General features: G+C 44.7%; 1 protein-coding gene across 1 annotated transcript in view; it reads right to left on the bottom strand.

The window, feature by feature from the left end:
• Positions 1 to 5298: 5298 nt before the first annotated feature.
• Positions 5299 to 14141, bottom strand: part of LOC139582530 (G-protein coupled receptor 176-like) — a 46744-nt gene continuing 37901 nt past the window's right edge. The window contains exons 2-4 of the mRNA XM_071412616.1: positions 13291 to 13543; positions 8118 to 8331; positions 5299 to 7609 (exon numbers count right to left, since the gene is read on the bottom strand). Of these exons, the coding sequence (XP_071268717.1) occupies positions 6596 to 7609; positions 8118 to 8331; positions 13291 to 13543 (1481 nt within the window). The 3' untranslated portion in view covers positions 5299 to 6595. The remainder of the gene's footprint in view (positions 7610 to 8117; positions 8332 to 13290; positions 13544 to 14141) is intronic.

The raw sequence follows: 14141 nt of genomic DNA, 5'->3' as shown, positions 1-14141 counted from the left end.
TTCTTGCAGTTACAACATGTTCTGGTGGTTATAACATGTTATGGTGGTTAACATGTTCTGGTGGTTAAAACATGTTGTGGTGGTTATAACATGTTCTGGTGGTTATAACATGTTCTGGTGGTTATAACATGTTCTGGTGTTATAACATGTTCTTGCAGTTACAACATGTTCTGGTGGTTATAACATGTTCTTGCAGTTACAACATGTTCTGGTGGTTATAACATGTTCTGGTGGTTATAACATGTTCTGGTGGTTATAACATGTTCTGGTGTTATAACATGTTCTTGCAGTTACAACATGTTCTGGTGGTTATAACATGTTCTTGCAGTTACAACATGTTCTGTTGGTTATAACATGTTCTGGTGGTTATAACATGTTCTGGTGGTTATAACATGTTCTGGTGGTTATAACATGTTCTTGCAGTTACAACATGTTCTGGTGGTTAAAACATGTTCTGGTGGTTATAACATGTTCTGGTGGTTATAACATGTTCTGGTGGTTATAACATGTTCTTGCAGTTACAACATGTTCTGGTGGTTATAACATGTTCTTGCAGTTACAACATGTTCTGTTGGTTATAACATGTTCTGGTGGTTATAACATGTTCTGGTGGTTATAACATGTTCTGGTGGTTATAACATGTTCTTGCAGTTACAACATGTTCTGGTGGTTAAAACATGTTCTGGTGGTTATAACATGTTCTGGTGGTTATAACATGTTCTGGTGGTTATAACATGTTCTGGTGTTATAACATGTTCTTGCAGTTACAACATGTTCTGGTGGTTATAACATGTTCTTGCAGTTACAACATGTTCTGGTGGTTATAACATGTTCTGGTGGTTATAACATGTTCTGGTGGTTATAACATGTTCTGGTGTTATAACATGTTCTTGCAGTTACAACATGTTCTGGTGGTTATAACATGTTCTTGCAGTTACAACATGTTCTGTTGGTTATAACATGTTCTGGTGGTTATAACATGTTCTGGTGGTTAAAACATGTTCTGGTGGTTATAACATGTTCTGGTGGTTATAACATGTTCTGGTGGTTAAAACATGTTCTGGCGGTTAAAACATGTTCTGGTGGTTATAACATGTGGTTATAACATGTATGGCTGACCCTCAGGTATAAGCTGGTTGAGTGATGTCTTGCTGACCCTCAGGTGAAAGCTGATAGGGCAATGTCTATCTCTGTCATTCTGTACTGAAGAGAAACATACAGAGGTACAGACACATGCATACGCACACATTGTGATATTGTTGTACGGTGGTATTAAACATGTTGTGGTGTAGAGATGTTATATGATGTACTGTTTCATCTTTAGCTCATTCAGTACAAACATAATTCACTGTTTAATCTGTTGTGTTATATGTAATGTGGGTGGTTTGGTGTGTTTGGACCTCAGGAAGAGTAGCTGCTGCCTTGACAGTAGGGATCCCTAATAAATACAAATACTATCTGAAGCACTTATAGGAATCGATCAGCTAGAAGGACAAAACTTCCGTATAAACAATAGTCTTAACAGTGGTAACGTAAAATTCACCCCGTGATGTGGTGTTGTAGTCATTATCGTAGTCCACTGCGTAATGTTGGCGCCCGCCGAGGCGAGGGTGTACTTATAGACCGAACCTCTCTAAAGGAGATAGCAGAGAGCATAGTGCATTGTGGGGGAAAACCAAGGAGGAGGGAGGTGGGGTCATGGCTTAACAAATATGTGAAGACGTGCTGGGTTGGTGTGTATACCATCTCTCAGAAGTGAATTGAAAGAAAACGTTACGTCACTACACTAGCTTTCTATGACATTCACCTTTTTGATATCAGGGGAAAAAGGGAAAATACAGTGGTGGAAAAAAGTACCCATTTGTCATACTTGACTAAAACCAAAGCTACCTTAACAGAAAATGACTCAAGTAAAAGTGAAAGTCACACAGTGAAATACTACTTAAGTAAAAGTCTGAAAGTATTTGTTTTTAAATATACTTCTGTATCAAAAGTAAGTGTAATTGCTAAAATATACTTAAGTGTCCAAAGTAAACGTAAAAGTATAAATCATTTCGCATTCCTTATATTAAGCAAACCAGACGGCACAATTTTCTTGTTATTTAAATTTATGGATAACCAGGGGCACATACCAAAACTCATACATAATTTACAAACTTAATGTAATGTAACGAGTACTTTTGGCTGTGAGGGAAAATGTAGGGAGTAAAAAGTACATTATTTTCTTTAGGAATGTAGTGAAGTAAAAGTGGTCAACACATATAAATCGTAAAGTACAGATACCCCCCCAAAAAAACGACTTAATTAGTACTTTAAAGTGTTATTACTTAAATACTTTACACCACTGGATACAATGGGTGATTTTCATTGATGACGTAGATTACTTGGTGCTGTAACGAAAACATTATAGCCAAAACATGACTATCGTTTTCTTATTTTGACATACTTGACAGCATATACACTGAGTGTAGAAAACATTAGCTACACCTGCTCTTTCCATGACATAAACCACAATTCCATCCACAGATGTTATGTGAGGAATGTCATACAGTATATAACAAAACTAATGACAGCCGTAATGGAAACAGGAAGTTTACGGACCATTTTTATGAACGCCAAAAGATAATTTGTTCGTTCAAAATGGTGGGATCTTTTTGTGTTGGTAAAATTAATTATGTGATATATGGTGGTAAAAATATTGATGTAAACTAATACGATGAATATATTATATTATATTATAGATATTTACCTGATACATGAAAACTTAAGCGAAGAAGTGCATTTTTGTATGAGCAAAAAAAAGTCAATTTGGTGGAAACACACCACTGGTGGAAATTGTGCATATTTTCTTTATGAGTATTCGCATGAAAATCTGTCACCAATTGGATGGAAACCTAGCTAGTGACTGACCAGGTGAAAGCTATGATCCCTTACTGATGTCACCTGTTAAATCCACTTCAATCAGTGTAGATGAAGGGGAGGAGACAGGTTAAAGAAGGATTTTTAAGCCCTTGAGACAATGGAGACATGGATTGTGTATGTGTGCCATTCAGAGGGTGAACGGGCAAGACAAAATATTTAAGTGCCTTTGTACTGGGTGTGGTAGTAGGTGCCAGGCGCACCGGTTTGAGTGTGTCAAGAACAGCAACGCTGCTGGGTTTTTCAGGCTCAACAGTGTCCCGTGTGTATCAAGAATGGTCCACCACCCGAAGAACATCCAGCCAAATTGACCCAACTGTGGGAAGCATTGGAGTCACCATGGGGCCAGCATCCCTGTGGAACACTTTGGACACCTTGTAGAGTCCATGACCTGACGGATTGAGGCTGTTCTGAGGGCAACACTGAGTGCAACTCAATATTAGGAAGGTGTTCCTAATGTTTTGTACACTCAGTGTAAACCTGTCAGTGACCATCATCAGAAAAAAATAACAATTGAAACAAACAAAAAAGAACAAACTACATAATTTAGACACGATCTTTGTAAACCTTGTGGTTTGAACTTTTAAACAAAATATTTTTATATAAAGGTTATAAATTAAATCTGATATTATATATTAAGCAAAAGACGTTCATTAGGCCTATATGAATGAGGTTCATTATTAATTATAAACCGGGTGGTTCGAGCCCTAAATGCTGATAGGCTAAAAGCTGTGGTATATCAGACTGTATACCACATTGTATGACAAAACATATATTTTACTGTTCTAATTACATTGGTAACCAGTTTATAATAGCAATAAGGCACCTTGGGGGTTTGTGATATATGGCCAATATACCACGGCTAAAGGCTGTGTCCAGGCACGCCGCGTTGCATCGTGAATAAGAACAGCCTTTAGCCGTGGTATATTGGCCGTATACCACAAAACCTCATGCCTTATTGCTTAATTATACCACTCAGTGTGTCGTAAATGGAGCAGTCTGGGTATTGATCTGCAGCTTCTCTGTAGAGTCAATAGGATTGATCCATTGAGGTTTTTTGTAGGAGACCTAATCACACAGAACCCTTTCTCCCTCACTTAGTCACTCCAGACTCTCTTCAAGGGGTGTGTCCTAAATGGCACCCTATTCCCTTTATAGTGCACTACTTTTAACCAGGGCCCTATGGCACCCTATTCCCTTTACAGTGCACTACTTTTAACCAGGGCCCTATGGCACCCTGTTCCCTTCATAGTGCACTACTTTTAACCAGGGCCCTATGGCACCCTATTCCCTTCATAGTGCACTACTTTTAACCAGGGCCCTATGGCACCCTATTCCCTTCATAGTGCACTACTTTTAACCAGGGCCCTATGGCACCCTATTCCCTTCATAGTGCACTACTTTGGACCAGGGCCCTATGGCACCCTATTCCCTATATAGTGCACTCCCTTTAACCAAGCCCATAGTGCTCAGGAAAAAAGCAGTGCACTATATAGGACATAAGCTACCATTTTGGACTAACCCTCTATACTACCGATGGCCCTTTTTAGATGAGTGTTTCTCAATCTGTTTTATAACAGGGACTGTGTGCCAGTCGGTTTTTGCTAAAATGCCAACAAGTCCTTGTCACTCATTGGATTGAGAGATGGAGTTGGTAGGAGCAGAAAGATATCTGAGACCAGGCTAGGACTGACAAACCAATGTTTTTTATCCTCCTGGGGTGCTGCTTCCATCAAAACTAGCACTCGAACATCGCAGGGTACCTGGGGTGCTGCTTCCATCAAAACTAGCACTCGAACATCTCAGGGTACCTGGGGTGCTGCTTCCATCAAAACTAGCACTCGAACATCTCAGGGTACCTGGGGTGCAGCTTCCATCAAAACTAGCACTCGAACATCGCAGGGTACCTGGGGTGCTGCTTCCATCAAAACTAGCACTCGAACATCTCAGGGTACCTGGGGTGCTGCTTCCATCAAAACTAGCACTCGAACATCTCAGGGTACCTGGGGTGCCGCTTCCATCAAAACTAGCACTCGAACATCTCTGGGTACCTGGGGTGCTGCTTCCATCAAAACTAGCACTCGAACATCTCAGGGTACCTGGGGTGCTGCTTCCATCAAAACTAGCACTCGAACATCTCTGGGTACCTGGGGTGCTGCTTCCATCAAAACTAGCACTCGAACATCGCAGGGTACCTGGGGTGCTGCTTCCATCAAAACTAGCACTCGAACATCTCAGGGTACCGTAAAGCAATATCCCACGGACCGGGCCCGGTCCAGGAATCTGAGGTTCGAGTGCTAGTTTTGATCTGAGGTTGAGGAACACTGTTGTAGAAGAGTATCATAATAGAATATAAACAGAACATAAGGATCATATAAACTCAGTTAATCCAAAGTTAATTTATGCTATATATTTGCAAACTGTACAATTGCACTTATCATGTCATTAATTTCATTGAATGTTCCAGTCACTGTCTGTAGTAAGAAGGGTTGGCGTTGTAAAGGAATGCTATTCAATACATCTGAAGAGACATGTTCTATCATAGAAAATAAACTCAACATAATTTGGAATAAAAAATGAAGCCCACATAGGGACAGCTACAGCTCAAGGCTTGATAGATTTCTCAAAATGAAATATTGCTGGTTGCTTTTGATGAAAAACAACAAGAGAAAATAACATCGCTATGGAGACAAGTGAAAGGTTTGATACAGAAACTCATTCATTATTTAAGACTTGATGATGACAGTTTAATCATGTTAGAAGATGTTTTGTTCATGGAAAAACACATTGAAAAATACTCTTATTTATCCTTAATGTCTCACCCAGAATCTAAGATTCATCCAGTGTTTGTGTGACTCAATTCTCCACGTCAATCACAATGTAAATGTTTCATTGCAAGAATCTAATGCATGTACTGTATGTGCAATACATCATTGCCAAACTTTTCTTAGAAATCAACTAGATTAATTGGTTGTACTAATTATGTTCAACAAAACAGAGATGTTGAAAATGCTCTGTTAGCAGTCCCAGTACAAATCAATTAAAAAGGTTTTCTGTTCTGTTAGCAGTCCCAGTACAAATCAATTGAAAAGGTTTTCTGTTCTGTTAGCAGTACCCGTACAAATCACTTCAAAAGGTTTTACCTGCTTTGTTAGCAGTACCAGTACAAATCAACTGAAAATATTTATTGGAAAGATAGAACAAGAAAAAAAGAGAGAACATCGAAACCAGGACATTGGGGTCAAAGTCCATGTCTTCAGAAAAACGTGGCTTTAGACGTTAGACTTGGGCTATTAGGTGTCCCGGTGTGGACTTTCTAAAATCTCACCAGTCATTGACATACATTTTATCCATTACACGACAGGGAGAATCATCAATGAGACAGACTCATGGAGCTCTGGAGTTGTACATCCCTGCTTTCTCTTACAGGAGGCCTTTGGTCAGGTGGTTGGTCAGGTGGTTGGTCAGGTGGTTGGTCAGGTGGTTGGTCAGATTTCCTACATTGACTTTGTATCCAGTCATTGACATAAAATGTATCAAAAACTTGATAGAAAAGGGAAAAGGTGCATTGCTGTTCTCATTACGCTCCGTCAGGGGAATAGTCCTCTGGCTGACCTCCAGCCATAGCTGTCATCAGGGATCATAGGTTCAAAGGTCAATGGACAGGGTTCATAGTTTAAGGGTCGACAACGGGAAAGGTGCTGACCTTGTTGTTCCTGCTGATTCGTCGTTCTGGCCGTGGGCGTGGCTGTTTGGTCTGGATCAGTTCCTCGGGGGTATTCCCCAGCGGTGGGAGGAGCCTTTTTTTACTGTTCCTGGTCTCCGGCAGCCACTGGGGCGGCAGCTCGAATGGACCGAACCCAAACTGGGTGGCGTCGTCGGGCTCCGTGGGGGTCGCTGGCGCCACCTGTGACGAGGAGGTGTAAGAGCAGGCGTGGACAGGGGCAGCGGAGACCTTGGGCAATATGAGAGGAGGAGGTTCTCTAGTCACTACCACACTCTCTCTGGTTGGTTGGGTCTCCTTCTGTAGAACCATCTCCCCTTCGTGTCCCCCTAGTCTACCCCCTCCAAGGTGGTTCTCTTTGGGTTGCGAACAACCCCCACCACCCCCTGAACCTAACGAAGGTATCTCATTCTCTACCTCCTCCTCGTCCTCTTCATCGGTCGGCCTAAAGATCTGCTGCTGTCCGATATTAAACATCTCCAGGAGCTGGCTCCCGGCCTGAGCCGACCCCTCCAGCCCTCCCTCGCCCCCTAGCCCCAGCCCCAGGGCCCCAGTGCTGACTACGTTACGCCGGCTGTAGCGTCTGTGGACCCGGGCTAAAACATCCAACAGGCACTGCCTGGCCGTGCGGTTCACCGTCAGAAACAGCAGAGGGTTGGTGAGGAGAGACACCTTTGGCAGCCAGATAGCTGTGAGTTGGAGAGAAGGAGACAATTCCTCACCGTCCCCGAGAAGGGTGCGGTATACCACCAACGCCCCATAGGGGGCGCTACAGGCCGAGAAGGCTAAAACTACAGCTAGTAATGTAGCGTGTAGCTCAGCCTCGCGCTGCGACACGTACGGAATAGAGATGGAGTTCTGAGGGGTTCTCAACGCTGCAATAATCACCTTCTTCTTCTGGCTGGCGCTAAGGGCTCGGCGAATCAGAACCATGAACAGGAAGACAACCGCCAGGGGAAGGATCACCTAAAAATAAAATGTAATTAAAAACACAACAACTGTTGACCTGTTGTCTTTCCTGCATCAACACTCTTAGAAAAAAATTGGTTCTAAAAAGGGGTCTTCGGTTGTCCCCACAGGATAACCATTTTTGGTTCCAGGTAGAAGCCTTTTGGGTTCCATGTAGAACCATAGAGGGTTCTACACGGAACCCAGAAGGGTTATACCTGGAACCCAGAAGGGTTCTACACGGAACCCAGAAGGGTTCTACACGGAACCCAGAAGGGTTCTACCTGGAACAAAAAAGGGTTATTCAAACGGTTCTCATACGTGGACAGCGGAAGAATCCTTAAATGTTCGCGATAACATCTTTTTTTTCTACGAGCGTAGCACTCAAACTTCTATTTTGTTACTAAACACTGACTTGCTCAAAAGCTCATCTTTTTTAAAGAAGTTTTTTTTTACTTGCAATGATTGAAATTCACTGACTGGATAAAAACGGACTGCTAAATGATCACAATGTAAATGTAACCACCGTGGTTACATTGTAGATCATCACGTAGACCATGTGACCCAAGGAGCGGGCGCGGGCGTCGGAACATGACAAGGTGGCGTACACGTCGGTAACGTTGGTGACGGCGAACACAGGCACGCTGGCGATGGTGGCGTGGATCCAGATGTAGATAACCAGGTCACGTGATCTGGCTTCTGAGATCTTCCTCTCCAGAGGGTAGAGGACAGAGTAGTACCTAGAGAGAAGAAGAAGAGGAGACAACATTACACACTGTCCAGAGGGTAATATATATATATATATATATATATATATATATATATATATATATATATATATATATATATACACACACAGTACCAGTCAAAAGTTTGGACACACCTACTCATTCAAGGGTTTTTCATTATTTTTACTATTTTCTACATTGTAGAATAATAGTGAAGACATCAAAGCTATGAAATAACACACATGGAATCATGTAGTAACCAAAAAAGTGTTAAACAAATCAAAACATATTTTATATTTGAGATTCTTCGAAGTAGCCACCGTTTGCCTTGATGACAGCTTTGCACGCTCTTAGCATTCTCTCAACCAGCTTCACCTGGAATACTTTTCCAACAGTCTTGAAGGAGTTCCCACATATGCTGGACTCTTGTTGGCTGCTTTCCCTTCACTCTGACGTCTGACTCATCCCAAACCATCTCAATTGGGTTGAGGTTGGGTGATTGTGGAGACCAGGTCATACCCCCAGGACAGTAGTATCTACCATTAGATGTAGACAGGACAGTAGTATCTACCATTAGATATAGACAGGACAGTAGTATCTACCATTAGATGTAGACAGGACAGTAGTATCTACCATTAGATGTAGACAGGACAGTAGTATCTACCATTAGATATAGACAGGACAGTAGTATCTACCATTAGATGTAGACAGGACAGTAGTATCTACCATTAGATGTAGACAGGACAGTAGTATCTACCATTAGATGTAGACAGGACAGTAGTATTTACAAAGGCTGCAGTCTGAGCACTAGGAGCAGGAATCTCTCATTCGAGCAGACAGCAGGCATTGACGAGGATTCTCTTGGAAACATCACAGAAGAGAATAAAAGGTAAGACTTGTGTTCTTGTGATTGTTAATTTCCTGTGAGTTTGATGTAAACAGTATGAACACTAAGGAAAGCCTTCTTAGAAGATGTAGATGGAAGACTCTCTGGAGTGGAGAACGAAGGGTCCTTCCCTGAGGCTAGATAAATACTCTATAGTTGCACGCATGACTGTAAGTCCCTTTGAATAAAAATGTCTGCTTAATATTATATATTACTCTGCTTGGCCTACACCTTCTATCTAGACTAACCTGGCTGTATCTACTGTGCCTAACTAGGTAGGTCAATGTGAAGGGGAAGAGGAAGAGAGAGATCTTAACTGAAGTGTGACTGAAGGTGTGAAGAGTCTTAACTGAGGTGTGACTGAAGTTGTGAAGGGTCTTAACTGAGGTGTGAAGGGTCTTAACTGAGGTGTGACTGAAGGTGTGAAGGTTCTTAACTGAGGTGTGACTGAAGTTGTGAAGGGTCTTAACTGAGGTGTGACTGAAGTTGTGAAGGGTCTTAACTGAGGTGTGAAGAGTCTTAACTGAGGTGTGACTGAAGGTGTGAAGGTTCTTAACTGAGGTGTGAAGGGTCTTAACTGAGGTGTGAAGGGTCTTAACTGAGGTGTGACTGAAGGTGTGAAGTGTCTTAACTGAGGTGTGACTGAAGGTGTGAAGAGTCTTAACTGAGGTGTGAAGGGTCTTAACTGAGGTGTGACTGAAGGTGTGAAGGTTCTTAACTGAGGTGTGACTGAAGGTGTGAAGGGTCTTAACTGAGGTGTGACTGAAGGTGTGAAGGGTCTTAACTGAGGTGTGAAGGGTCTTAACTGAGGTGTGACTGAAGGTGTGAAGGGTCTTAACTGAGGTGTGAAGGGTCTTAACTGAGGTGTGACTGAAGGTGTGAAGGTTCTTAACTGAGGTGTGACTGAAGGTGTGAAGGGTCTTAACTGAGGTGTGAAGGGTCTTAACTGAGGTGTGACTGAAGGTGTGAAGGGTCTTAACTGAGGTGTGACTGAAGGTGTGAAGGGTCTTAACTGAGGTGTGAAGGGTCTTAACTGAGGTGTGACTGAAGGTGTGAAGGGTCTTAACTGAGGTGTGACTGAAGGTGTGAAGGGTCTTAACTGAGGTGTGAAGGGTCTTAACTGAGGTGTGACTGAAGGTGTGAAGGGTCTTAACTGAGGTGTGACTGAAGGTGCGAAGGGTCTTAACTGAGGTGTGAAGGGTCTTAACTGAGGTGTGACTGAAGGTGTGAAGGGTCTTAACTGAGGTGTGACTGAAGGTGTGAAGGGTCTTAACTGAGGTGTGAAGGGTCTTAACTGAGGTGTGACTGAAGGTGTGAAGGGTCTTAACTGAGGTGTGACTGAAGGTGTGAAGGGTCTTAACTGAGGTGTGAAGGGTCTTAACTGAGGTGTGACTGAAGGTGTGAAGGGTCTTAACTGAGGTGTGACTGAAGGTGTGAAGGGTCTTATCTGAGGTGTGAAGGGTCTTAACTGAGGTGTGACTGAAGGTGTGAAGGGTCTTAACTGAGGTGTGACTGAAGGTGTGAAGGGTCTTAACTGAGGTGTGAAGGGTCTTAACTGAGGTGTGACTGAAGGTGTGAAGGGTCTTAACTGAGGTGTGAAGGGTCTTAACTGAGGTGTGACTGAAGGTGTGAAGGGTCTTAACTGAGGTGTGACTGAAGGTGTGAAGGGTCTTAACTGAGGTGTGAAGGGTCTTAACTGAGGTGTGACTGAAGGTGTGAAGGGTCTTAACTGAGGTGTGAAGGGTCTTAACTGAGGTGTGAAGGGTCTTAACTGAGGTGTAAAGGGTCTTGTGTTCACAGATTACACATATTTTGATTGTTTCTTACAAGCGAGTGTATGTGTGAGTAGGTGAGTACTATAGGTATGTGTGGTAAACGGCTGTCTGTGTGTACGCGTGCCCTGCCTGCCTGCCTGCCTGCCTGCCTGCCTGCCAGCCAGCCTGCCTGCCTGCCTGCCTAACCTGCCAGCCAGCCTGCCTGCCTGCCTGCCTGCCTGCCTGCCAGCCTGCCAGCCTGCCAGCCTGCCAGCCTGCCTGCCTGCCTGCCTGCCTGCCTAACCTGCCAGCCAGCCTGCCTGCCTGCCTGCCTGCCTAACCTGCCTGCCTGCCAGCCTGCCTGCCTGCCTGCCTGCCTGCCTGCCAGCCTGCCAGCCTGCCAGCCTGCCAGCCTGCCAGCCTGCCAGCCTGTCTGTCTGACTGACTTCCTGCCTACATGTGTGCAACCGTGTGTGTGCTTGTGTACTGTAGTCTGTGTATCCACAGACTGTTCAGTTTGCAGCTTGCAAGTGTGATACCTTCTCAGCAACAACTCTCTCCCAGCACAACTCTATATGAAATAAATAATTCAGATTGATTAAATGTTGGTATGGAAGCGCTAGCTAGCCCTTAAAGAAGGAGCTGAGGCTCGGGTGGGGCTGGGAGGCTGGGACTAGATAGATAGATAGACAGATAGAGAGAGAGAGAGAGGGGGAAGGCATAGAGAGAGAGAGAGAGGGGGAAGGCATAGAGAGAGAGAAAGAGAGAGAGAGAGAGAGAGAGTGGTGGTGGTGGTGGTGGAGGAAGAGTCAGGGAGAGTGTTCCTTGCTGTGGACTGTCAATTCGTGTGGCTGCAGCTCAGAACAGAGAGCTCTGCAGGAGAGACAGGGACACCACCAGGAAGCGTGGAGTAGACATGCTGCACCAATTACTGCCTCTCTCTGCACCACGTTTTTAATTATTTTGATCTGGAGCAATAACAGTATTTCCAGATGTAAAGGTCTGCTAGGCGGATCACACGGTTCTCCCCCTGTGTGTGGCTTTACACGTGTATAAAGAAAGACAAATATGCACAGTTGTACAAGCTGCTCCTGTGCTTTATACCAACATTTCAGCAGTAATAGCCTTTGTCATCCAGAACCAACCCATAGCAGCCTCTACCAAAACACTAAACAAGGGGTGGGCAAACCTTTTTTGGGGGGGGGGGGGGGGCACACAGATTTTTTGGGGGGGACCCATTTGTTTGTCAAAATCAATTTGCGGCCTAGGAAAAGGCAGTTAGTTGAACATATATAGGTCCATTATGATTTCTAGTGTCACGACTTCCGCCGAAGTCGGTCCCTCTCCTAGTTCGGGCGGCGTTCGGCGGTCGACGTCACCGACCTTCTAGCCATCGCTGATCCTCTTTTCATTTTCCATTGGTTTTGTCTTGTCTTCCTACACACCTGGTTCCAATCCCATCAATTACATGTTGTGTATTTAACCCTCTGTTTCCCCTCATGTCCTTGTCGGTGATTGTTTGGTGCTAGTTATGTTCTGGTGTGCGACAGGTTTTGCACCCTCTTATTTTGTATATGTTGGTTTCCGGAGTTTTTGAATTGTTATTAAACTGCTCCGTTTATACCAAGTTCGTTCTCCTGCGCCTGACTTCCCTGCCACCAGCACCCATTACATCTACCTCCTTTATATCTGGTTTTACACCTTCAACAGGGCGCTGGAGTGTTTTTCTAACCCAAACCCCCCCCCCCAACACCCCCCCACCTTGCGAGCAAAACATTTTAGCAGCCCTCCTCACAACAGCGAAGAGAAGTTTTAAAGGTCATTTTATGCAATTCTACACATTTTGCCACAAGGCGTAGAGAAAATTTTGCTTTTTTAAAGCAAGTTTGCTGCAATTCTACACATTTTGCCATAGGGTGGAGGCAAATGTTTGTATTTTTTTTAATATATGATACCTGATGATCAATGGGCCCCACGCTGGTTGGTAATTCGACCTGCTTACTACAAGTTTAGATAGCTGGCCGCTAGAATATCTTACCATTCTGAAAATGTTTTGCTGACATGGGCTAAGTGACTGTTGATACAAAACCATATTTAGAAATTGCACCTCGTGTATTCTACTATTCTAACTCTCAACAGGAAGTTGAGACCCCGACAGAGTTCCATATTATTATTTTGTAAATAAAAAAATTGGGCCTACAAAACAGTTGCCCATGCCTGCTATAGGTAGTGCCGCCAATGGTTTGATTTGATAATACGTCGTTCTTATAGCACGTTCTGTAACCCAAAGAAAGACGCTGTATTTGACTTGATTTCCGTGCAATCACCCACCTGTCGAGAGCGATAGCGGAGAAGCTGAGCACGGTGACGGAGCAGAAGAGTTTGTGGAGGAACTTCAGGGCCTTGCAGAGCAGCAGAGTGTGTAGCCACCAGCAGCAGCGAGGGCTGGCCCCTAGAGCCACGTCGAAAGGAACACACACCAGACCCGCACAGATCCCTGAGCACGCCAGGTTCTTAATGAAGCGACTGGTCACCGACTTGAAGACATTGGTACAGCAGGTACACCATAGAACAGTGGCATTGCCTGGGAGAGGGAGGGAGAGCGAGAGAGGGAGAGGGGGAGGAAGGGAGGAGAGAGAGAGAGAGAGGGGGGGGGCAGGAAGTGGGAGAGGAGGGGGGTGGAAGGGAGAGATGGAGAGGGGGGTGAGGGAGAGAAAGGTGGTGAGGAGGTGGTGAGGGAGAGGGGAGGAGAGAGAGAGGGGGGGCAGGAAGTGGGAGAGGAGGATGAGGGAAAGAAAGGTGGCGAGGAGGGGGTGAGGGAGAGGGGAGGAGAGAGAGGGGGGGGCAGGAAGTGGGAGAGGAGGAGGGGTGGAAGGGGGTGAGGGAGAGGGGAGGAGAGAGAGAGGGGGGGAGGGAGAGGGGAGGAGAGAGAGAGGGGGGGGCAGGAAGTGGGAGAGGAGGGGGTGGAAGGGGGTGAGGGAGAGGGGAGGAGAGAGAGGGGGGGGGCAGGAAGTGGGAGAGGAGGGGGGTGGAAGGGGGTGAGGGAGAGGGGAGGAGAGAGAGAGGGGAGTGGAAGGGGGTGGAAGGGGGTGAGAGAGAGGGTTTAGACAGGATGACAGTTTGATTGTTTTACAGTATAAGGGCATGTGAGAAAACGTAATACAGTGAAATGTTATGGTGTG

This window comes from Salvelinus alpinus, chromosome 8 (assembly GCF_045679555.1).
Source record: "Salvelinus alpinus chromosome 8, SLU_Salpinus.1, whole genome shotgun sequence".
Classification (NCBI taxonomy): domain Eukaryota; kingdom Metazoa; phylum Chordata; class Actinopteri; order Salmoniformes; family Salmonidae; genus Salvelinus; species Salvelinus alpinus.
Note: the sequence above shows the minus strand (reverse complement) of the source record. Positions and strands in the feature narration are given on the sequence as shown.